The 23,160-nt window shown below is 61.2% G+C and overlaps 2 protein-coding genes across 5 annotated transcripts; one reads left to right on the forward strand and one right to left on the reverse strand.

The window, feature by feature from the left end:
- Window positions 1–658: 658 nt before the first annotated feature.
- NYAP1 (neuronal tyrosine phosphorylated phosphoinositide-3-kinase adaptor 1) lies at window positions 659–9,297 on the reverse strand. 3 transcript variants are annotated; one of them, XM_045994216.1, is made up of 7 exons: window positions 8,879–9,297; window positions 7,514–7,665; window positions 5,648–6,003; window positions 3,669–5,186; window positions 2,581–2,799; window positions 2,268–2,377; window positions 659–1,705 (listed from the first exon to the last, which is right to left on the reverse strand). In XM_045994216.1, the coding sequence occupies exons 2-7, from the start codon at window positions 7,579–7,581 to the stop codon at window positions 1,436–1,438; spliced, it is 2,541 nt and encodes an 846-aa protein (XP_045850172.1). In that variant the 5' UTR covers window positions 7,582–7,665; window positions 8,879–9,297; the 3' UTR covers window positions 659–1,435. The 3 variants fall into 3 exon arrangements, with proteins under 3 accessions (XP_045850172.1, XP_045850174.1, XP_045850173.1); XM_045994218.1 differs by having other exon boundaries at window positions 2,581–2,796; window positions 8,879–9,293; XM_045994217.1 differs by lacking the exon at window positions 8,879–9,297 and adding an exon at window positions 8,643–8,708.
- Window positions 9,298–12,285: 2,988 nt separating this feature from the next.
- Window positions 12,286–23,147, forward strand: TSC22D4 (TSC22 domain family member 4). Of its 2 annotated transcripts, none has more exons than XM_045992770.1 (5): window positions 12,286–12,905; window positions 13,357–14,396; window positions 16,739–16,905; window positions 22,055–22,100; window positions 22,469–23,147. In XM_045992770.1, exons 2-5 carry the CDS (start codon window positions 13,632–13,634, stop codon window positions 22,676–22,678), a joined length of 1,188 nt encoding a protein of 395 aa, XP_045848726.1. In that variant the 5' UTR covers window positions 12,286–12,905; window positions 13,357–13,631; the 3' UTR covers window positions 22,679–23,147. The 2 variants fall into 2 exon arrangements, with proteins under 2 accessions (XP_045848726.1, XP_045848725.1); XM_045992769.1 differs by having other exon boundaries at window positions 12,287–12,905; window positions 22,052–22,100.
- The last annotated feature ends 13 nt before the right edge of the window (window positions 23,148–23,160 follow it).

The following is a 23,160-nucleotide window of genomic DNA, read 5'->3' on the forward strand; positions in this document are numbered from 1 at the left end:
TTTCTGAACCAGCGTCATTCGTGGTTGACTCATTGCCCTTTGCATTATTTAAACACATTTCCTGCCCTACCCCCATCTTCTGTCCTGCAGAGAATCAAACTGTGTGTGACCTTGGGACTTTCCCTCCTCTCCCTGCTCATCCAAACTTCACCCGTCCTTTTAGGCTCATTTTCTAGAAAGCCTTCTTAGATGATTCCTACAACGCCCTTACTGCTGTAGCAACATCTGGGGTTGTCCCAGGTGTCCCATCCCCCTGAGCGGACTACAGGCTGCCTAAGGGCAGGCTCCAGTCTGAATGCTCCTGCATGGGTGCATTCCCAAGCACACAGAAGCTCACTCAGTAGGCATTCCCAGACTTACTTCCAACCCCACCTCTCCCCAGTACCTGCCACAGCCACTCACCCCTCCATGCACCACCACTTCCAACTCCCACCAACCACCCGCCAAGAGGGAAAAGAAACAGCTGTAAGAAAAGCAGAGCACACTGAACTCTAAGAAGCCAGTTCTAGGATCATTAGTCTTTTAATATATTATTCTGAAAAGAAAGGAATTAAAAAAAAGTTCCTGACATCTCTTCTGATTTTTTTTTTTAAATTTAAATAAATACCCCGCCCACCCCCCACCCGCTAAAATTTCCCTCCTTCCCCGTCATCCCGCCCATCCCTGGTGCTACCCCCTCACCCCAGAGCTAAGTAAGATGCCTGTTACACAGCAGGCCACACTCACTACCAAATTCTGGCCGTGGTAAAATACTGTAAATGAGTCCGCGGCCCTCAGCTCGCTGGGGCCCCTCCCCCCTCTTGCTTGGCTCCCCAATCCACACCAACCCCCAAGGTCAGGGTGGGTGTGGCTGTGCCAGCTTCAGGCTTGGGGAGATGGCCAACTTGGTTCCCTTTAATTGCCCACCACTGCCTACTCCCTCTCCAGGAGTAGGTCAGAAGAGGCCAGAACTGCTCTCCCAACTAAAATAAATAACGAAATAAATACTCCCCACTCCCGGCTCTATAAAAGAGCCCCCTCTACCTCACACTGGCTAGCCCCGTCCTTCATCTGACCCCCCCCTTCCTCCCTACCCTTTCCTCCTCCCCCATGCTGACCTCCCGGATTGGCCTTTGCCCTCTCAGGAGTCGTCGTCTGCCTCGACCAGCATGGAGAGCGGCGGAGGGTCTCACTCCCAACCTCAAACCCTCCTCCCCAAATTTCAGGGGATGCGGCTGGGGACGGGGGACGGGGGACGGGGGGGGGGGGCCGTGCCGGATGGGCCTGGCAGACTCCCCCGTTTCGGGGGAGGGGGTTGTTAGGGTGGAAGGCAGGGGGTTCTCCCTGGCTTTCTCTCACCTGGTCTTTCAAGTGTCCCTCTTTCAAGGCAAGTGTCCCGGAGAGCCGGGCACCCCCGCCCCGCTCCCCAGTCCGGTGCCCCGGCCTCCCCGCCTCCTCAGATGGCAGTGTCCCAGAGGACGGTGTGCTGCCGGCGGCAGGGCGGGGTGCCGGACTTGCGGGGCTCGGGCCCCCGCCGCCAGCTGGGGAGGATGGGCATGCTCTCCTGCTTGCAGAGGCCTCGGTCTGGGCGGTGGCGGGCCTTGATCTCCTTGCAAACGCAGCGCTTGCGCTCGATCACCTCCAGCAGCTTGCCGTCGCGCTCGCGGGCCGGCTGAGGCGGCAGGGGCGGCGGCAGGGGCAGCGGCAGCGGCAGCGCAGGCTGGGTCTGTGCCCCTTCCTCCCGCCCGCCGGCCCGCGACGAGGGGAGGAAGGCGAAAGGGGGGGAGGTCAAGGACCTCAGAGTGATCAGGCCCTGTCCCCCGCCGCAAAGCCCAATGTCTTCCCCCCAGAAGCAAGTCCTCTCTTGCCCCCAAGGCCGGTGTCCTCTCCCCCTGGCTGGGAGTTTGTGTTTCGGTGGCGGGACAGGGACAGAAACCCACCTCTTGCACCTAGTGGGTGCCCTAGAGTCAGGCGGAGCCCATCCCACCCTAAGGAACGGGCACCCCTTTTAAAGACTGTCTTCTCAGTAGAACGCACTTTTCGAATTGGTACCCCTATTTTCTCTACATGCACGAAGGCCCACCGCAAGCTAGTGGTGGCAGCTGTCTGGCGGTCCCCATGGAATACAGGATCAACCCCGGCCCCCACCCTGGGGTGCCTACTTGGCTGTGCCAGACCCCCCAACCCCGCCCCGAGCTTCACCTCCTACTTTTCTTTCCATACCCAGGCCTTCTTCCCCACCTGCTCCTTCACAAATAAAAGAAAAGCCAACGTGGTCTTCCCCTCACCTGGCTTGGGGCATCCCTAGGCTGGCTGCAGGGTCGGGGGGTGTGCAGCGCGGCCTGCCGGACTCCAGATGTGGAGGCCGAGCGCCCCAGGCGGTAGCCTCCTGTGAAGTCTGAGGTGGACAGCTGGTAAGTGACGAGGGTAGGGGCCTCCAGGTTCCCCTCCCACAGCCCCCTCCTCCAGGCTACCCCTGACTCAGCAGGGGAAGCAAGAGGATGGCGACGTCGTGTCAGAATGGAGTGCCCAGGACATGGACCCTGGGAGCTCTCGCCCCTTCCAGCCCCATCTTTGTAAGGGCCCCGGGTGGGGTGTCACCTCCGTTGCGATGGCAAGCAGGAAACGTCTGGCAGGGTACAGGCAGCGCTGTGCGACTCCCTCCTCGGTCCCCTCCATGGTGGATCCTGGCCAGCAGGCCCTCTGCCCCCTGACTCCTCACTGGGATCCCTGATGCCATGGGGCCCCGGTCCTCACGCTCCACCTTGCCTGGACCCTCGGCACTGCCATTCCAGGCCCGGCCACCATCCTCGACCTCTGCTGGGATAACAAGGAGAGCTTAGTGCCTGTCCACGGGAAGGGTCTTGCTGCACCCCCCCCACCCCCCGCCCAGCTACACCCACTGGGATACGTGTGGATCAGAAGCGAATGCCCCTTTGCAAGTCACAGCAGAGGAGGGAGGGACCCTATTTCACACTCCCCTCCCCCCCACACACAGGAGGAACCCCAATACTGCACTTTCCTTTCCACGCATCGGTGCCATCCCTGGCCTGAGACAAGTATTTGCTACCGCCAAACCCTTTCTGTGGTCACAGGGGTCTCCCCTACCCCAGCTTCAGCTCCACAGCCTCTCCGGCCCAACAGGGCCACAGTGACCACCCTCTGAAACACAGAGGGGGAGATCCCAAATCCTGAGCAGGGAAGGGGGGGGGTGTTGGGGGAAGGGCTGCTAGGGAACTAAGCTCAGCTCCAAGAGGAGGCCTGGCAGAGCATTGCGTTGCCAGGCAACGGTAGGGGCCTCCCTCTCCTCTCCCTCCTGTCTGGATGGGTTGCCATGGCAACAGCTGGGAGGCAGCTGTGTTTAGCTCCTAGTGTGCGCACACTCACACACACACACACCCCTGCAGCCTAGCAAAGGGAAGGGCAGGGAGTAAAGCGGGACAGGGCAGGAGCTGGTTACCCTCGGGGCCAGACTCTAGCCTCTCCCCATCGTAGATCTTCCTGCTGGTCCAGCATGCACAGGGGGACCCTGGCCCCTCGGCCTGCTGCGTGCCCTTATTCTCCAGTCTCCTTGAAAACTTCCCACTTCAGGACAATGGGTCGTGGCTTCCAGACAAGCCCTCCACTTCCTCGAGATCATCACAAGCATCCCCAGTTCCCCCACCCCCAAATTCCCACCCCTCACTCACTGTCCAGCTCTTTTGCTTTTCTCCCTCCATACAGGACCTTCCTCTGCAGAGCCCAGCCTGCCCCAAACGTCGTGGCACCCATCTCCTCTTCCTCCTCCTCTGGTGTCCCTGCACTGGCGATGACCTGGGCGCAGGAGATGCTGGCAAAGGCAGCCCCGTCGGGCCCTTGCTCCTGCAGCTGGATCTTGACCATGGGGGATGGGGCCCCCATTCCGCAGCCCTTATTCAGCACCCCCCCGGCCTTGAGGCTCTCATAGGCAGGGGGTCTCTTGAGCCCAGCTGCTGCAGCTGGGTAGGTCCATAGGGGAGCCAGGGGGCCCGCAGTCGGGTCCGGAAGGCTGTGTGGGGAGGCCAGGCAGCCCCGATGGTGGAGGACCCCAGCTGCTGCGCCCATGGCCCCGCTGTGGGGGCTGGACTTCCCAGGCACTGGGGGCCTCGAGCTGGTGCACAGCATTCCGTGGAGGACCGAGATCTCCTTCTCCGTCTTTGGTTCCCCAACACCTAGGGGTGGACCAGCTGGCAGGACGGAGTGCGTGGTCACCTTGACTGCCGAGTACACCATGGTGTAAGACACAGCCTTGTCCTTGGGGGGGCCGGGGAGCAAGGCGGCCGGGGCAGGAGGGGCTGCCGGCACCCCTGCCGCCTTGGGGCAGATCATGCTGTGGGAGTTGGGGAGCTCCCGCTCCCCCCGGGGCTGGCCAGAGCCCTGGGGTGGCAACGGTGTTGAGTGGCTCCGGGCCCGGCCCGAGGGTCCCAGCAGCAGCAGGTTGGCAGCAGGAGGCGGAGGCGGTGGGGGAGGCGTCTCCCGCTCCCGGGCAGGCACTTGGGGAGCTGGGGTGGAGCCCGTTGGCTCCTTCGAGTGGCAGAGGACCGGTAGCCTCGAGACCCCATCGCCAGGGGTTCGGGAAGCAGCCTTGGCTTGGGGGAAGGCCAGGAGCGGAGGACGGTGCTGGAGGAGGTTGGGGAAGGGTGGGGGGATTTCACAAGGAGTGGTCTTGGTAGGTGTCCCATCCCTCCGGCTCGGGAGGGCTGAAGCTGGCCGGCGGTGGGCGTGGGGCTGCAGGGCGGGAGGCTGGTGTGGCAAGGAGCTTGCGGTCAATGGGGGGGCCCCGTTGGGCCGGCCTTCCCCTGCCTCCTCGGGCAGCGGGTACTTCATCTCCTCATATATGGCCTCGCTCTCCTCTGAGTCCGAGTCAGCGCCCGCTGGAGGGGTTGGGCCCCTACCCCCAAGAGGGGGCCCAGTGAGGCCCCCTCCACTTCGTCCTCCGCCCCTGAAGACATCCCCCACCATCTCAATGTACACGGGCTCCTCTTCCTGGGCACCCACCTCAGGGTCCCCAGCTACGCAGGACCCCCTACTGAGGCGCTGAAGGGGCAGATTCCCCCCACGAGGAGAGGGGGCTGGGGGACAGGACTCATCGAAGGAGACAGAGAGCTGGGTGTTCGGGCTTCTCCGGGGCTTCTGTGGCGGAACCTTCCGGCTGGACTCTCGGCCCTCTGGGGTTGGCTTCTGTGAGCCTGGGCAGAATGGGAAGGAGAAAAATGAACCGGGCTCTTAGTGGGGATAGGAGACGGGCAGACCCCTTCCGATCTCTTAACTCAGCTGCAAGGGCATATCTGCGTCTTTATTTTCCCCACACCCCTCAACTTAAAGCACGGTGGGTTCCCTTTCTACCAGCCTGCTCTCAGTCCCTCTGATGAACTCCCCAGAATCCACAGCTCGCACAGTGAATTCTGTCCCGCCCTCCTGTCCCTTCAAGGCCACCCCCTTCCCCTGGAATGGACTTTTCGGGGAGCTTCCCCTGCCCTTGAATGGTTCATCTCAGGCCCTTCCAAAAAGAAACCACCCCCCCACCACTCCCACTGAGAATGGAACCTTCCATTTCCTTAGTTCTTCCCTCAATGAACCCTCCCCAGTAGGCCTCTCTTGGCCTGGAATGGATCCTCCCAGCTCCTGGGGAGGGTTGGGGGTGTCTCACCTGCTTTCTTGCTGGGGGGCATCTCAACCCCCGACCCTGCCATGCTGAGCTTGGTGCTGGGATGTCTCCGGGGCTTGGCAGGGGGTCTTCGGGCACTGCTGTCCTCTGTGAGACCCCCGCCTCCCCCCCCAGGTCCACCCCCAACACTGTCCATGCTGCCCACTGAATGGCAGGAGAGTGAGCGTGGGGCCATGGCGCTGCGGCAGGGGTGGGGGGTGTGCTCCTGGGAGGCTGGCATCGTCATGAAGCCCATCCTGAGGGAGCGGCGCAGCGAGGCGATGTCCCGCACCCGGACCCCAGGCCCCGGGCCGGCCCCGGGCCCTGCGGGGCCTGTAGGAGCCACCTCCTTACTGGAGCTGGGGAGAGAAAGCCGAGAGGGAAGAGAGGCTGCGCCTCGGGCCTGGGCCTCCCCCTCCTCTACCCTCAGAGGGGTGTGCAGCCCTGTGCCTTCCCAGGAGGAGGAGGAGGAGGAAGGTGCCCGGGGTGGGGATGGGAGGCTGCCCGAAGGTCTAGGACAGCAAAGTAGAAACTTCTGGCAGAATCCCTCGGCTTTAGAACAGACAAGGAAATCGGGGAGGCACGGCGGGTAGGGATGAGCGCAGGGGTGAGTGTAGGTGCAGGGGAGCGGCCCTGGAACTGTCTGATCCCAGCCTGGGCATATCTGGCACAGGGCCCTTGTGTGGATGGCTTCATGCATAGGTCGAGAGACGCAAACAGGCATCACAGCCCCGCCGGGCACAGACACCTGCCGCCAGGGCTCTGCTCCTCACGCTCACGCCAGCCCACACCTGGCCTCTGGCCTCCCAGCATGTCCGGCTCCTGCGGCCTCCGCTCCCACGCCGACCCGCGCCTCCCTTCCCCATCGAGGGCTGTACAGCCGCATCACCAGAGCGGCCCTCCTCCTGCTGATCCTTCTCCTCCCTTCCTCTGGCTCTGCCTCTCCCTTGGTGCCGGGGCTGTCCTTTCTCTCTTGTCCTCCCAGGCTCACCCCCATTCCCTCTCACTGTCCCTGAGCTTTTCTGGGCGAGTGAAGGGAGGGGCGGGCTGGCAGGGGAGAGGGGAGAACCACTGCGGGGTGGGCTCTCATTAAGGCCCTGTCTACTAACCCTTCATTAGGGAGAGCTCACTGCAGTCATAGCTCTGATTAATCTAATTAACAACAAGAATTAAACTCCACAGTTTCGAGGAGGGAGAAGGGAGCAGGGAGGTGGCTCTGACTCAGGCGACAAGAGGCTGTGCTGTCAAAGGGAGTGAAGACAGAGGGGAGCGAGCGGGGAGAGGCCGGGATCCAGGTCCCTGGGAGGGCAAGGAGAGGGCAAGCAGGGAGAGGTCCCGGGGCCTGGCTCCTCTGCAGGGCCCAGCCTTCACGACTCCCACCACGACACTCACACGCACACACACAACCCTGTCCCTTGGCCACTCGCCTCCCCCAGCCACGGAGCTGGGGGTAGGGCCAATCGGCTCTTCTCTGGTACCCCGCAAGTGACCCTGCCCCTTCCAAGGTCAGCTGACAGGGGAGCCTGGAGCCAACCCCATACTGACAGAAAGGAGAAGACTACAGGCCAGAGGTTAGTCAGGAAGGAGTGACTCGGGCTTCCAGGGATGGGAAGAGCCAACAGGGTGCTCCTGAGCCGGAAGCCCTCCCCCGCCCCCCAGAGGCCAGGACAAGGGCTGGAGCCCGGGGGCCAGGAGCAGGGTGGGGACAGGGTGTATGCAATCCCAGCAATTCTGTACTGAGCACAGACTCTCAGATCAGACTCCTGACCAGGCTGTTGGACCCAGGAAGGGCAGAGGGACGTGGCCCAGCTACGGGGGAAGCAGAGATGGGACAGCCCACAGGGCAAGTATCTGAGACCGCGGCCTTACCTCCTCTTGGCCTCCTCCTCCTTGTGCTGCCTCCACTCCAGCTTGGTTTTTCGGTAGAGGAGGTTCATGTCGTGGGGCAGGAGGTGGGGGCTGGGGGGCCCTGCTCAGCGCCACCAGGCCCGGGGGGCGGCCCTCCCTGGGTCCCGGATCCACTTGGTGGGGGAGATGGGAAGGAAAAAAAGAAAGATGTGGGGTGGGTGGGGGCCAGGAATGAATGAGAGAGAGAAAGAGAGAGAGAAAGGAGTGGAGATGTGACTTGGGTCCTCAGAGAGTGAAAACAGATGGAGACAGAGAAAACCCAACACCGCCTCTAGGACCCACAGACAGACAGACACACGGTATGTGTACAGTCACACACCCTGACAAAGGTGTTCAGAGCCACAAATACACATCCCGGAGAGATCAGCTCGACACAGATTCCCATCCTGTAAATACACCCTGATCTACCACACAGACAGGCCCCACAAATACACATTCAGACACACAAACCACCAGGCCACAGACCCATATCTACACACAGAGGACCAGACACAGATCAGATAGGTAAACACAACCTAGGAACAGGCAGACACACAGAGACATAAACACCCCCGACACACCCACAGCACACACAGACCTCCAGACACACACACACACACCGGCTATGGGGAGCTGCTATGGCCTACTTGCGTACATTGTACCCCACTGGGGAAGAGGGAGATGGTCAGAATCCCCACCCCCTCTTGGGCCCTGACGCTGGGGATGTCATGAGGGCAGGGTGGGGATGCTGGCGAAGGGGTGGGGGGCACTCGGAGTTGGGCAACTACAATACTACCCGTCCATCCATTTCCATTCCCTGCGGGCAGTTTTCCCTTCCAGTCCTCTGCCTGGGCCCCGGGCCTCCGTCCACCCCTATGCCTGCGCCCCGGCCCCTCAGTGACAGTCTCCACCTCTCCCGATGATGGCCCAGATCCCCTTCTTCCTCCTCCAGGATCTGGGAGGCTCCCGGCTTCCCTCTTCCAGTCCCTGCCGTCAATCCCACCCGGGGGTCTCCCGTCTGGCCCCATAGCTACCTTCTGAGCTGCGGCCTCCAGACCTGCTCTGGTTTCCCTCCCCCCAAACACACTCTCCTTTCCGGCGTCGGCCTCACCTCTCCTCCTAGGCGCCCCTCCTCACTGCCGTCCTCTCCCTTCCCTGTTTGTTCCAAACCTGGCGGCTTCATTCCCCTCTCCATCCAAGGGCCCCAGGTTCCCGGGCACCCCTCCCCTTCTCCTTGTCCTGCTACCCTGGGTTTCTCCGTCTCTCGCCCCGCCAATCCTCACTACTCCCTATCCCCCCCACCCCACCTCCCCGCACCAAGGCTCCCCAATTTCCACATCACCGTACCTGGCCTGCCGGGCGCCGGCCCCCCCATGCCGGGCTCCGCCCGGAGCAGGAGGAGGGAGGAGGAGAGACAGAGAGAGACCGGGGGGAGCCGAGCTGGGCCCTGCCGCAGAGACAGCCCCGCCTCCGGGTCCGCCCCCAGACCCGCCCCCGGCCCCAAACCCACCCTTCCACACCCTCCAAGGACGGAGTGGGAGCGGCCGCGCCGCGCTGCGCCGCCGGTTTGGGTTGGGAGGCGAGGGGGCCGCAGAGCCAGCCGAGCCAGCGGGGGGACCCGGAGAAAGGTCGCGGGGCGCGGTGGACCTGCCGCCGGCCCGCCCCCGCTTTGAGGCGGCCGCTCCTCGTCGCCCCTCGGCCTCTGCCCGGCCGGGCGGTGTTTGATTCGGTGTCTGAGGCCCCGGCGGAGCGAAGCGGGGCGCAGCGCATAGCGGCGCCCCCCAGTGGCAGCTCGGAACCTGCACCCCCGCGCGTACCCCGTGTGCGCCTGGCGCTCTCCGGGTGCGCACCCCGCGTCGGGCCGGGGCGAGGCTGCGGCTGCGGGGCCCCGAGTGCAGTGAGGCGGCGAGGCCGGCAGGGGGTGCCGCTTTCCGGGCGGAGGGGCTCGGAGAGTCGTGAGCCCTACCATCCGAGTCTCTGCCCAGCAGGGGGCGTGTTCCCCTGGCTGCGCCCCATCTTCCTGCAGCCCCCCAGGTGCGGGGAGGGCGCCAGAGCTGGCTCTTCTGCAGCTGGTCGCGTATCCCTGGAGCCTCCCCGGCGCCCGGACCTTGTTTCATGGCCTGGGCTCCAAGGCTTACGCCAGTCCGCCCCACCGGCTCAAGTCATCCTCCCAGTAACCTTTGACTCCTCGGCGGTGCCCGCCAGGTCCTGGGTGCCCCGGGGATCGGCCTCTAGGACCACCTCGGCAACGGCCCCGGGTGTGGTCGAGGCGGCCGCTAAGGGTCGCGATCTCGCGCCCCCCTCCTCAATGCCCCTTCATCTTTGTCTTTAGTTCCGAGAAATCCTCCCTCGGAAATCCCTTTGCCGAACATCAGCTGCAAAAGGACCTGGGTTTTACCCTTAAGTGGCTGAAAAATGGATACCCCACCCCTAATCCCCCGAACCTGTGCACATTACTTTACATGGCAAATCTTTGCAGATGGCGCTGTGTGGCCTTGGGGAAATCACACCACCTCTCTGAGAGATGCCTCATCTCATACCTTGCTCCATGAAGTTGTTGGGGGCAGCAAAGGAATACAAGGTGATTTGTAAGCTGTAAAACACATTAATGAGCTATTATTACCCCCAAGAGAGGGAACACATTAAAATACATAACAGTCCTTTCACATCACACCTTAGTGGGAATGAATTTTTATTTATTCATTCAATAAACATGTCTGCAGAGACCAGCAACGTCCCAGGGCCTGCAGACACGGAGGAGTCCCAAGCTGAGGCTGAGCGTCCGAGTTGGTGGGAAGGGGAGAGTCCAGAGATAAATTTTGAGCAGTTTGTAGCGAGTCCGCGCTGAAGGAAGGAGGATCTGGGGGTGGAGCAGCGGGGCTGTGTTCTGAGTATTGCCAGAGGGGAGAGAGGTGGGGGTTATGGGGGAGGCTGCTTCCTGGACCTCAGAACTTGGGAGGCCTTCAGGATCTGGCTGAGGTAGCCCCTGTTACCAGGAAGGGAGGGAGGCAGAGTGCAGGTGCATTTTTAACAAATTTAGGATATGTAAACGTGGAGGCAGGAGGTATCATTTTGTTTTCCCCCAACCCTAAAGAGTGGTTAAAAATTTCCGTGAGCTAGGGGTGCCTGGGTGGCTCAGTGAGTTGGGTCTCTGCCTTTATCTCAGGTCAGGATCTCAGGCTCCTGGGATCTGGCCCAGCATCTGGCTGGCTGCTCAGCAGGGATCTTACTTCTCCCCTGCTTCTCTGCCTACTTGTGATCTCTCTCTCTCGCTCGCTGTCAAATAAATAAAATCTTTTTTTTTTAAAGATTTTATTTATTTATTTGACAGAGTAGGCAGAGAGGCAGGCAGAGAGAGAGGAGGGGAAGCAGGCTCCCTGCTGAGCAGAGAGCCCGACGCAGGGCTCAATCCCAGGACCCTGGGATCATGACCTGAGCCGAATGCAGAGGCTTTAACCCACTGAGCCACCCAGGCGCCCCAAATAAATAAAATCTTTAAAAATTTTTTTCCATGAGCTCAAGCTGAAGAAGGAGGGATGTGTCAGCCCAGTCCTAGCCTCAGTGCCGTCAAACACTAGCTCTGAGGCCTCGGGCAAATAAATAACCGAATGCCGTTGAGCCTCTGTTTCCTCGGCAGAAACACTGGAGTTCAAAACCGACCCCATCCCTGCCCTGGACTGTTTGGAGAATCTGTGAGATCACTATATAAAGCAGACGAATGTGAGGAATTTTCAGTGTCCTCAGGAATAGTTCCATTTGACCAAAATTAATTAGAATCCATTTCTTTCTGAAGCTAGGAGTGAGGGCAGATGTGGCCTTTAGACCCTGCTTTTGCTCAGATGGCAGGTTGAGGGTGCCAAAAAGGAGAAAAATGGACGTTGGAGGTTTATTTTTTCATGCCAAGCACACAGTGGGCCCTTCATGTATGTGTGCAGGTCCTCTAAGAGCAAAGGAGGGGTGGGATGGGAGAGGTGGGACGCTTGGGGGCCAGCCAGGCTTGTCCTGGCGTGCATCTGTGCGGGGGACTGTGTGCACCCGTCCTCTCTCCGTGTATGTGACCAGGGCTGGAGAGAAAGTGCAAGTCAGCACGTTTCTGAGCAGCGCTCTTTGTCTCTCTACATGGGGGCTAGACAAGGGTTCACCTGAGTGTGTAGAATATTCCAGCTGTAGGTTCACCTGAGTGTGTAGAATATTCCAGCTGTACCACGGACAGCCTTTCTGAACCTTCCTGGTCTCGATATCCACCTCTAAGAAGGCGAACAAAACGATGCCTGGGACGTGGCTCAAACTCTCCAACACAGCACACCCAAAGGTACTGGGAGGAGAGAGGAACCCAGGCTGGTTGTGAGTTGATCATGGCTGAAACTGCACGACGGGGACCCGGGAGCGCATCGTACTTTCTCTCTCTACTTGGGGGCCTGTTTGCAAACTATCACCATGATCCACCTTTTAAAATAAGAACAGGAAAGAGTAACGGTACCTTCCCCACAGAGTTACTGGGGAAACCGCTGAAGATACGACAATTACGGCGGAGCAGCACCGCAACGTGTACGGGGTGCTTATGGGGTGGCGGGGAGCCCAGCGGAGCCCCCCGCTTGGTAAGCTCCTTCCCGCTCTCCTCCGTCTCGGTGGGCCAATGGCAGCAAGTGCCTACAAGTAAGGGAATCCCGGGCCTCCGCAAACTCCTCCCCTTTCACTCCGCCCTCCACGGCCCCTCCCTCCGAGGAAGCGCGGAGCTGGGGCCCAGCAGGTGTGGGGTTAAGCCCGTTCGGGGGCCGCGGGAGCGGCAGCCGCAACTGCACCAGCAGCGGCGGCGGCAGCTCTGGCCCCAGGCCAGCTGGCCCGGAGCCCCAGGAGGCAGGGAGGGCGGAGGAAGGGGAGGAAGAGGGGAAGGAGGAGGAGAGGAGCAGTCAGCAGGCCCGAGGAGGCAGGACTTCCTGGTGTGGGGGTTGTCAACAGCCCGGAGAGAGAAAGGCGGAGAGACCGAAGCGAGAGGCGCTGAGGAGCGGAGGGAGACCCAGCCGAGCCACGCGGGGGAGATCTGGGAGACCCACTCGCCCCAGCCACCCAGGCGGCTCCACCTGGAGGATCCGGGGGGGCAGAGCCGCCTCTTCCGCACCTGTCCCGAGACCCTCGGGGCTTCAGAGGCCGCGCCGGGCTCCACCGAGGAGCGGGGGTGCCGTCTTTTCCGGAGAGCAAACTTTTTACGGAGATGCCTTCCGGGGCGAAGTGCGGCCCCCGAAGAGAACCGAACAGCCTCTGATCGCCCGCTGCGCCCCCCACGCTGCTGGGGCCAAGAGGCCCCAGGGGACGGACAGCCTGACGTCTTAGGCGGCCGGGACCCCCGGCCCAGCTCGGTGGCTGAAGCCAAGAGGTAGGGCTCTGGGTTGGGCGGGGCGCCGGGGCAGCGGGGCAGGGCCTGCCCCAGGGATGGGGGAGCTGGGGTGCGGGGGTCTGGACACCCAGCAGAGGCCTGTGGGCGGCGGGGCCAGGCTGAGCAGCAGCTTCACCCCTGTTCAGCCAAGGCCCTGGAGCCCCCCTGCCGTGGGGCGACTGGGTCCTGTGAGTCTGAATGCCAGACAAATGCCCAACTTCGGGTCTGGGCCGCCCCTTCCTACTCTCTGGGAGCGCTGGGGTCTCCGGGTCTCTTCCGTCTCTGCCTGTCTCTTTGTCTCTGGGTCTCTGGTGGTTTCCCCTTCCTCCCCCATCCTGCTCCCCAGAGAGGAAGCCCCGGAGGTGACCTGCCCACTGCTTTCTCACACACACACAGACACACACACACACACACTCTCTCTCTCTCTCTCTCTCTCTCTCTCTTTTTCCAGTTTGCAAACTCAGCTCTGGAGTTGGGCAGCACCAGCGGCAGGAAAAACCTGCCCCTGCCCCCACCTCCCGCCGCCTCCCCTGCCTTGTGCTCCCTTCACCAACCAGGCACCCCTAGTTCCTGCAAGGCCCTCCTGCCATGTCGGACTCAGATGTCCCCAGGGGCCCTGATGCCCCCGCCATGTGGCCCCCCTGTTCCAGGGGTGCCTGAGCCCTTTCGAGGAGCCCCAGCTGCACCCCCCCGCCCACCTTGGCCGAATCCTGAGCCCCAGGGACCATGAGTGGGGGCAGGAAGAAGAGTAGTTTCCAAATCACCAGCGTCACCACGGACTATGAGGGCCCAGGGAGCCCAGGGGCTTCCGAGCCCCCTGCCCTGCCGGCCCCCACCGGCCCCCCACCCCGTCTGCCTAACGGGGAGCCCAACCCCGAGCCAGGGGGCAAGAGCACCCCCCGGAACGGCTCCCCACCGCCTGGGGCCCCCGCCTCCCGTTTCCGGGTGGTAAAGCTGCCCCACGGCCTGGGAGAGCCTTATCGCCGAGGCCGTTGGACGTGTGTGGATGTTTACGAGCGAGACCTGGAGACCCCCGGCTTCAGCCGGCTCTTGGAGGGAGTTCGAGGGGCCTCGGGAGGCACTGGGGGCAGGTCTCTGGATTCCAGGTTGGAGCTGGCCAGCCTGGGCCTTGGTGCCCCGACCCCGCAGCCGGGCCTGTCCCAGGGCCCCACCTCCTGGCTCCGTCCGCCCCCCTCCTCCCCTGGACCTCAAGCCCGTTCCTTCACCGGGGGGCTGGGCCAGCTGGCAGCGCCTGGCAAGGCCATGGTGGAGACATCCCCCCTGTCAGCCTCCCCGCCCCAGCAGCGCCCCCCAGAGCCCAGGACTGGGGACAGCGCTGGCACGTCCAGGGCTGCCACGCCCCTGCCGTCCCTGAGGGTGGAAGCGGAGGCTGGGGGCTCGGCGGCGTCGGGGACCCCTCCACTGTCCCGATCAAAGGATGGCGCCCTGCGGCTGAGAATGGAGTTGGCTGCTCCAGAGGCGATGGGGCAGGTAAGAGCTGGGTTCCGGGCTTGGGGGAGACACCTGAGGGCGGGGTTGAGGGGGGGGTGCTGGGCCTGACCTCCAGCCTGGGCCTTCCTGCCTCCACCTCCATACCCCCCTCGCCCCACTTGACTCACACCTGTCTGTCAGGTCTGGTAGCCCCCCTTTTCCTGCCCTCTCCCTGGGAAACCCATCCTACCCTTCACACAGCCTTCTTTTCTTTCTCAGGCTCCCCCTGCCCCTACATTCTGCCATTTCTTTCTTTCTCTTTGGCCTTTAATTTGTTACCTTTGGCACCATTTCCACGTAGCCCAGTGCTGTCCCCCCATCATAGAGACGTGGCCTCCTCACTTCGGCCCTCACCTTCTGTCTTGGTTTCACAAATCCCTCTGGCTTCTGGCATTGAGGGTGGAGGTCCCAGGTGGGGCTGGGTGCTTGGGTCTCTGGGAGACCTGCCGCCTGGGTTGGCGGGAAGGGGTCAACGGCGGGGAGGGGGGGGGCATTCCACTGAGCCTCCCTGGCGGCGCCGTTCCAAAAATGGGGGTGTCTCTCCTCATTAATCGCCCATCCCAGCCCCATCTGCGGCTTTGTCCCAAGTCAGATGTCTCCAAGGACCTGAGGAATTGGGTGGCTTGGGGACTTGGTGGTTTGGCCTTTCCACCCCGGTTGTCTGTCTCTGGTCCCTGCATCTAGGCCTCTCCACCATTGATAACTGGGGGGTGGCCACCAGGGAGTGGGAGAGAGGCAGGAAGCAATGGAGAAAGAGTTAAATCCTCTGCTCTTTCTGCTTCCTGTCTCCAAAAGAGGAACAAGTCTGGGCTGGGGGGCAGGATGCCTGGGTCCCTGGGGTGGGCGTGGGCAGCCAGGGATGTGGGGGATGGATGCGTCTGTCCTGAAGGAGAAAATAACACCTTGGACTTCAGGAGGAGAGGCAGGGAGTGTGAGGATGAGAACTTTTCCCCCTTCCTGGCCTTGGGCACAAACCACAGTATAAAAATAACCTGGGACTGGATGTCTGGGCCCTGTCAGGACCGGTCAGGACCGGCTCCCCCCACCCCCTCCTGGCCTCAAGCTCACATCTCTCATGCTGCGCCCCCTACTTTCCTGGAGCTTTCATTCCGTTCCTACCCCAGAGGAGAAGATGCTCCTTCCTTTACTGGTGTCTGTCCCCAGACTATTCAACGCAAGCCCCCATTTGCCCCACTCTATGTCCTTAAGCCCTGCCTGAGCTTTTCTTGGGCCTGCAGACCTCCCTCTCTCCTCAGCACTCCAGACCCCTTTCCTTTCCCCACATCCTGATCCCTCCCTGTGTGCACGCATCTGTGTGGCTGTTTCCTGGCCCCGAGTCTGGCCACCTTCCACACTCCCCTATGTCTCCTCTCTCAAGGGAGAGGCTGGGAGGAGGTGGGGGGAGGGGGGACACCACCTGGGCCCCCTTCCTCTGCTCTGTCCTTCTAACCACTCTGGACTCTCTGTTCTTGGCTTTTCCGAGAAGCCCGGACCTCCTGGGGCCTCACAGAGGCGGCTTGTTCCTGTGGCCCCCGCCCTTTGCAGCCACCCCCAGCGCCTGTTGGGCTGTGTGGGTCCATGCCCAGCCTCCGCCTCCCCCCCCCCCATCTCCGCCACCCAACTGCTCTCTCCCTGCCCCAGGGCCCAGCGCAGGAGCAGAACTTCACCTGAGTCCGAGAAGTTTGAGAGAAGAGGCTAGAATGGATAGAGTGGGGTGGGAGGGGTGGGGGAGGACAAGTTTCTGAGGATTCATTCATTCTACAAATAGCTGTTGTACAAACCATAAACTCTGTTCTCTGGAGCTTACCTTCCAGCAGCAGGGAGGCAGAAATACTTTAATTTCAGATACTATTCTGTGCTCTTTAAAAAAAAAAAAAAAAAGAAAAGAAAAAATAGAACAGTTCAATGGAATTCACTAGTCGGATGATGGGGAAATGGCTCTCTGAGGAAGTGACATTTGAGTCGCTTTATTAAGTCAGGTGACAGAGGCAGACACCCTCTGACTAGCCTCTGACTGAGGAGGGGGGGGTCCTAGGTCAGCTGGTGGAAGGGTACTGGGTGCAGACCAGAGCCCCTCTCTGGTACTCTGATTCCGCATGGGCCGCTTTCTGGAAGCTGCTCACCCAGTCCTCAGGATGGGCACTGTTGCCCTTGGCTCTGATACCTGCTTGGTGCCTCTACCGGACCTGGGGGAGAGAAGGCCTTTGGGGCAGGACTCTGGGTTCTCGGAAGAGAGCGGAGGTATGTGGAGAGAGTTGGGGAGGTGGACTGCTAGGCAGATTGTAAGATGGCTGGTTTCTTTCCAGCCCTTGACGTGATCGTTCCTACCTCTCTGTCTTCAGGTGCCCCCGCTCGACTCCCGCCCCGGCTCCCCAGCCCTCTACTTGTTCTCTGATGCCAGTCTGGTTCGCAAGTCTCCAGACCCCTTTGGAGCAGCGGCAGCCCAGAGTCTCAGCCTGGCCCGTTCCATGCTGGCCATCAGTGGCCACCTGGACAGCGATGATGATAGGTAGGTGGGCTCTGGGTCCCTACCCAACCTCTGGGATAGCCGCATGAAACTGCCTGGTGGGTGTCCTTCCCCCAAGTTAAAATTTGGAGAGGACCTCTTCCACAGAGAAACCTGGCCTGGGGACAGCCACTGGGCAGAGTTGATCTGGGACCCACTCCCTCTCTGTGGAGAGAGCTGGGTGGGACTCCCTGGCTTAGGATTGTCAAATCATGGGCTTTTTTTAGAGTTTGAAGGGAGTCATTGTTGTCAAATTCCAGAACTCTTGCAGATGTAGCAATCATTTGGTCAACTCTAAGAATTTACTGGCAGATGTGCTGGAGAGGAGAATAGGGAGTGGGTCTCCTTCCGGTTGGTGCCTCCCTCTCCCTACTGTTGAGGGGACCAGAACTCCTGCCTTCAGAGTGACATGCTTAGGGACCACGTGCATTATTACTTCAGGATCCGAGGACCTCTAGTACTAAGAAAGCGCGTCCCTGAGGTTCTGTTCCCTGTGCTAGGGACACCAGGAGGGCCGAGCCCTCCCTGCGGCCAAGCCGGAGCTGGGCGAGGATGGTTGGGGGACGCACGGGAGCCCCAGCACAGCAGGATCTGCTGGGGTTTGCTCTTCAGGGGAGAATGTCCGTTCAGTTCCGAGGCACGGTGGGCAGAACTTCCTGTTTCTGGAGGGCCAGGTTTCAACATAGGAATGTCAGCAAGCTGAAAAGGGAGGAACGAAATTGCGAGTCAGATAGGCGGGCTGCTCCCTTCTGGCTGTGGACTGATAGAAGGGCTGGGGAGTCACCACTTTTATTTTGGAGGGAGGAGTGGGACTTCCTGTTTGAGACTTGGGGGAGGGACTTCCTGTGTGGAAGGAACTAGGGGGTGGGGCTTAGCCCTGAGTTTTGTGGGTGATGGGGGCACCTATTGCAGAAGGGAGCCTTGCCTGCCTGCCTGCCTGCCTGTGCAGGAGGCGTCCCCCCCCCAGCCACCCCCTCCGCCCTGGAAAGAGGGACTAAGTCTTGCCCTAGGAAGGGGCTTGTGGCCTTGCGGGGAGGCGGGGGGGGGGGGGGGGGGGGGGGGGCAGTGGGTTGGAAGGCGAGGGCCTGGTGGTGGCTGGTGGAGAATGAGGGACACAGTGGGGCAGGGCAGTGCCATTTCTGGGCTCCCAGCTCGCAGGAATGTATGAGGTGTGAGGTTGGCCAGGGCCAGACAAGTCACCTGTGGGCCCCCCCCCCCCCCCCCCCCCCCCGTTTGCTATTCTCAGTGCTTCCCACCCACCCTCACTCCCTCCCACTTGGGAGGTTCCCTGGCAGGAGGGCTCCCTATCCCTCCCCACCCCTGTTGATTTCAGAGCCCAACCTCCCTGTTTCTCCTTAGAGGGCTCGGCCTCCAGGAGCCTTCTCAGCTCTATTCTTTTGGCTCATCCCCTCCCTCCCTCCCTCCCTCCTTTCCTCCCTCCCTCTGTCCCACCCCCTCCCCACACCCCAGTCTGACCGGTCAGGCACCCAGCCTCCACTTTATCCTGCTCCACTCCGAGCCTCTGGGGCTCAGGTCTAGCCCAGCCCCTCTTTTGCCCCACCCTGCTGGGCCAGGAGGTAGGACTGCGTTGGGCCACCCCCTTGGTCCCCTGGAATGAGGCACGTAGCCCCCACCTCATCTCTCTGGTGTGCCCAGAGCTGGCAGGAGAACAGGGTCTGAGTGGCATGGAATCTCCCTTTCAAGAGGGAAAGTGGACTGGGCAGTTGAGTGCCTGGATCCCAGATGGGAAATTGGGGATGCCTGCCAATCTCAGAATCTGGGGATGGGAGGACAGAGGGTGCCTGGTGAATGGTAAATACTCACATGCTCCTGGGTGGCAAGAACCTTTGTGTCCCCAGCAGGGCCTGGCAGTTGGAATGTACTTGAATAAGTGGATAGATGAGTAGATGGGGGGGGGGTAGATGGCCAGGAGGGGGGTCTAGGCATTATATAGGGAATGAATTCCAAGGACTTGGGAAAGGAAAAGTACATTTATCCACTGCCTCTTTGGGGTGGGTTGCTACATTTTATGTCACTGAAGCAGCCCCATGATCCCCACTTCCCAGATGAAGGAGCAAAAACTCAGGAAGAAGATTTTAGAAACTTACCCAAGGTCACCAAGCTATAAGTGCTAGGACTGCCTTCAGAGCCTAGGTCTGACCCCGAAGCCGGATTCTCCATTTTCCTCCTGGGTTGCCTGTGTCCCAAGAGAAGAGGAGGCAGTCATCTCCAGGGTGCCTTTTCTCTCCAGGACAGGGGCAGGGACAGCTCTCCTAAGCTGGGCAAGAAGCCAAGCCCCCCCCCAACACACACACACTCTGGCCCGGCCCCACCCCAAGGCACCAGAGATCCGGGAGAGAGTAGTACAGTGAGGGCAGCCGGATGCCACTAGGTTGGCCTCCGGCCCATTCTCTGCAGGCTCCTTCGAGCATAGCTAGGGAGTGGGGCTGGCCCTTGTCCCCATGATCAGAACCTTTCCACCTCTCCCAGGTGTCCTGTTCTTCGTCGCATTTTAAGGCTGTTTCGTTTGACCTTCAAAAAGGAAGACCAGCCTCTAGGACTGTCCTTGTCCCAGGACCCAAGAGTCCTGCCGGCCAGAGTCCTACGCTGTGCATATCAAGCAGGCCCAACCCCACTCACATTGGAAGTCATTGTCTTGGACACTTAAAGTCACGATGTTTCCCCAGAAGGTGGCGACAAGCGTCTTGAAGGAGGGGATGTTTTCTGCTCATGCACACAGTCTTCTTTTGGGCTTGTCGTCTTTGGGGCTGATCCCACCCGGCCAGCTCCAAGCTTCAGGGTCCTGACTTTGCCCGGGAATCCCTGCACAGTCCTGCTTACTTACTATGAGGCGGGGGAGGCTCTCCAAGGGAGGGTTTCGGTTGCCAGCCAGAGTCCTGGTCCCTTGAAGTGTTCACGTTAGAATGTGACAGTGGAAAGTGCTGTCAAAAACTCCCCAGCGCTAGACAAATGGGAGATAGTCATCTATCAGCCAACAAATGTTTATCGTTGTATTATTCCTTTATTTCTGGCAAATACAAACAACTCACTTGGCATCTCTACCTGAGTGTCCGCCAAGCAAGGCCAGTGTTCCTGTTCCTGTGAATCTTCCCCTTCTCTGTGTGTGTGTGTGTGTGTGTGGTGGGGGGTGGGTCCCGTGGTCGCCCAGTCTCCACCCAGGTGTCTCAGATGGAAATAGCTTCAAAAACTGCCCTGGCTTTCCAGCTGGCTGGCTCAGCCTCCATTTTTAAATTTGTCCCGTTCCACCTCCCCGCCTCCCAGCCCGAGGAGTCCCAGTGTCCTTTCCTCACCCTACCCTGTCCCACTCTCTCAGGCCTGGTCACCCCCCTGGTCCTCCACCTGTCAGCGCCTTCTGCACCCAGAGCTTGGACAGGAAATGGAAAATTCCCAGCTCCCTTCTGCTCCCTTCCTGGCTCCAGGGCCGCCTCCAAGGGTCACCTTGAGTGGAGTGCTCATTCCCTCCACAGGGAAGCGAGCTGGAGCCCACAATCAGGAGAAAGGACTCTACAAGGGAGCACAAGAGTGGGGGGTGCTGCGTGTTGAGACCACCCACTCTGAGGGGCAAAGCTGGGGGCTTCAGGGCAGGATGGATCCTGCAGCATGGGGAGGCCTGGGTGTAAGCTGGCCCCAGAGCTGGGGGAGAAGCTGGAGAGGGATGTGTCTTGAGGCTTGGGATGATCCAGGAGCCTGAGGCCTGGGTGGTGACAAGAGGGAGACTTGGGGGGTAGGACAAGCCAGAAAGGCTCGTGGAGGCCCTTGTCTTGGGAGCCTAAGACATGCTGGAGGGATCCCCAGGCTGGCCCTGGGAACCTTTCCGCCGGGCCTGAGTCGACCTCTGCTGGCCATTTCACAAACTGCAGCCAGACCTGCTCTTCCTTGTCTTTGCACCCAAGGAGCAGCAGCCCCGGCTCCAGTCCCCCATGTCCCACCTCCAGCCTCATCTTCCCACCTTTCCTCAAGCCTCTGTTCCCTCCAAGTCCCCAGACCGCAGACCCGAGACCCACGTTCCGCACCCATAGCCTGTGCCTGTCTTTCAGTGCTGTTTTCGTTGTCCTGGTGACCTTTCCATTTCTCTTCTCCCTGACCGTGGGAGGGGGAAGGAAGACCCTCCCTGTCCCAGGGGTCAGCCATGATGTGGGCCTTTGTGTCTGGGATGGGGGTGTGGGTTGCGGACAGTCCAAGGAAGGTGACAAGTATGTCAGAAATGCCCGCCATCCTAGCTGAGCGGAGCTGAGAGCTTGAGGGAGGCCAGTATAAGCCCAGAGGGGCGGACGGGGTGAGGTTCGGGTAGGTGTCCCCAGGCTGGGCTGTCCCTCACCCTTCACACCCCTCCCTGACCCAGGCCTCTGGCCCCAGAGCCCCTCCCCTGACCCAGCCCACCAGCTGACTTCCCTCAGCCTGCCCCTTTCCCTCCGCTCTGGGATTGGTGCCAGGGTGAGAAGGGGACAGTGGCGCTGACCGCGTCTGGGAATTCCCGCCCACCGTGGAGTCGGTGGGAGGGGGTCCCCGTGTCCCCGAGGAGCCAATAGCAGCCAGGCTTTGCCCTGGGGGGGCGGTGTATATCTTTCAGACAAGCACCCCCTAGGCACTCTCTCCTCTCTGCCTGCCTGGCACCAGCCAGACCCTGCTCTGCCCCGGGGGGCTTTGAGCCCCCCAGGCAGTCCTTCTGATACAGCCCTCTCCCTTTGGAGGGGGCCTAAAGCCCCTTTCCTTGGGGATGGCCCAGCCAGGCATCTCTGTCAAGTCCTTGGTGTCATCTTATGAGACCCGAGTGGTGGGGATGGCTCCAGGGCCTCCCCGGAAAAGGGGCTGTGTCTCCTCTCCTTGCTCCCCTCGGGGAGCATCCCCCATCCGGGGGGCATCAGCACCCCCACCCCACCGGGGCTTGGGGGGGCCTGGGCAGCGGCCCTCACCCCGCCGGGGGATGGACAAAACCCTCCTCTCCCTGATTCTCTACTGTCACAGGTACAGGCAGGGGTGTGGGCGGGAGGCTGCAGCGAATGGGGTTTGTGCAGGAGGCCGGAGCCTGCTCGGAGAAGCACCTGGAAGGCAGCCGGCTGGGGTGTCCAGACACCTGTCTTGGCCCCCACTCTCCCTCCTCACCTCTCAACTCCCTGTGTCTCTCCAGCGGCTCCGGAAGCCTGGTTGGCATTGACAACAAGATCGAACAAGCCATGGTAAGAGAAGCCATCTTGGTTCCAGTAGGTTCCGGCTCTTGTCCTGCTGCCCCAGCCCTGCTGTCCTCGTTAGGGAGGAACGAACTCCTAGCTCCTCAGTGCGCTCCCAGCTGGGTTCCCTCCTGTGTCCACCTCAATTCCTGCTCTCCCTTGGCCCCTGGCCCTGCCCTTGTCTCTGTCCAGCATCCTTGTACCCCACAAACCTCCGTCCCCCCCTTCCCCCCCCTTCCCTGCTTTGCTCCTTCTCCGGTGGTCCTTCATCACTTGGGAACGGGAATCTGTCACACCCAGGCCCTTGAGGCGTGGGGCAGGGATAGGGTTGGGGTAGCCTGGGACCCCTGACTGTTTGTCTGTCCCCGGGCCCCCAGGACTTGGTGAAGTCCCACCTCATGTTTGCGGTCCGGGAGGAGGTGGAGGTCCTGAAGGAGCAGATCCGCGACCTGGCCGAGCGGAATGCCGCGCTGGAGCAGGAGAACGGGCTGCTGCGTGCCCTGGCCAGCCCCGAGCAGCTGGCCCAGTTGCCCTCCTCGGGAGTCCCGCGGCTTGGGCCTCCTGCGCCCAACGGGCCCTCCGTCTGAGCCTCCCTTCCCTCACAATGTGCCTTTGGGGGCTCCCACAGCTGCCAGGCCTTGTGCCAGCTGCCTGCCTGCCCCCTCTTCCTATGCAGCTTTAATTAATGCCTCCTGATCCCTGGGGATGGGAGTAGAAGGCTCAGAATTGACCTGCCCCCCCCCCTCCTCAGTCTCCCCCTGGTGCCCAGGGATTGGGCTGTGGCATCCCCAGGCCTTGGAGGAGGAGGGAGGGCTTCGGGATGGGTGTTAGATGGAGCCCTCCTCCTCCCTCCCGAGGTGTCCGTGTTCTGGGGCCCCGGCAGTAGGGGACTGAGGGAGTTGAAGTCTCCCTGGCAGACACCCCATCCCCACCTTGTTCCCTCAGAGTACCCCCTCTCCTCGGCCCAGGGGAGGGAGTGTGGACAGTCTGCAAGTTTTGGGATTCAGGTTGTTATTAAAATAATAATTATAATTAAAAAATCCGAAGAAACTTGAATCTGGAGGTTGGC

This window comes from Meles meles, chromosome 21 (genome assembly GCF_922984935.1).
Source record: "Meles meles chromosome 21, mMelMel3.1 paternal haplotype, whole genome shotgun sequence".
Taxonomy (NCBI): Eukaryota; Metazoa; Chordata; class Mammalia; order Carnivora; family Mustelidae; genus Meles; species Meles meles.

Bases quoted from the DNA above. Each gene is read 5' to 3' on its own strand.
- NYAP1 (XM_045994216.1), bottom strand. From the start codon at position 7,581: ATGAACCTCCTCTACCGAAAAACCAAGCTGGAGTGGAGGCAGCACAAG. The intron at 6,004-7,513 runs GTAAGGCCGCGG...TTCTCTCCCCAG, and splicing joins GAGGAGGAGGCCAAGAGGAG to CTCCAGTAAGGAGGTGGCTC. The intron at 2,800-3,668 runs GTGAGTGAGGGG...TTGTTATCCCAG, and splicing joins AAAAGCAAAAGAGCTGGACA to CAGAGGTCGAGGATGGTGGC.
- TSC22D4 (XM_045992769.1), top strand. From the start codon at position 13,632: ATGAGTGGGGGCAGGAAGAAGAGTAGTTTCCAAATCACCAGCGTCACC. The intron at 14,397-16,738 runs GTAAGAGCTGGG...CTCTGTCTTCAG, and splicing joins CTCCAGAGGCGATGGGGCAG to GTGCCCCCGCTCGACTCCCG. The intron at 22,101-22,468 runs GTAAGAGAAGCC...CCGGGCCCCCAG, and splicing joins ACAAGATCGAACAAGCCATG to GACTTGGTGAAGTCCCACCT.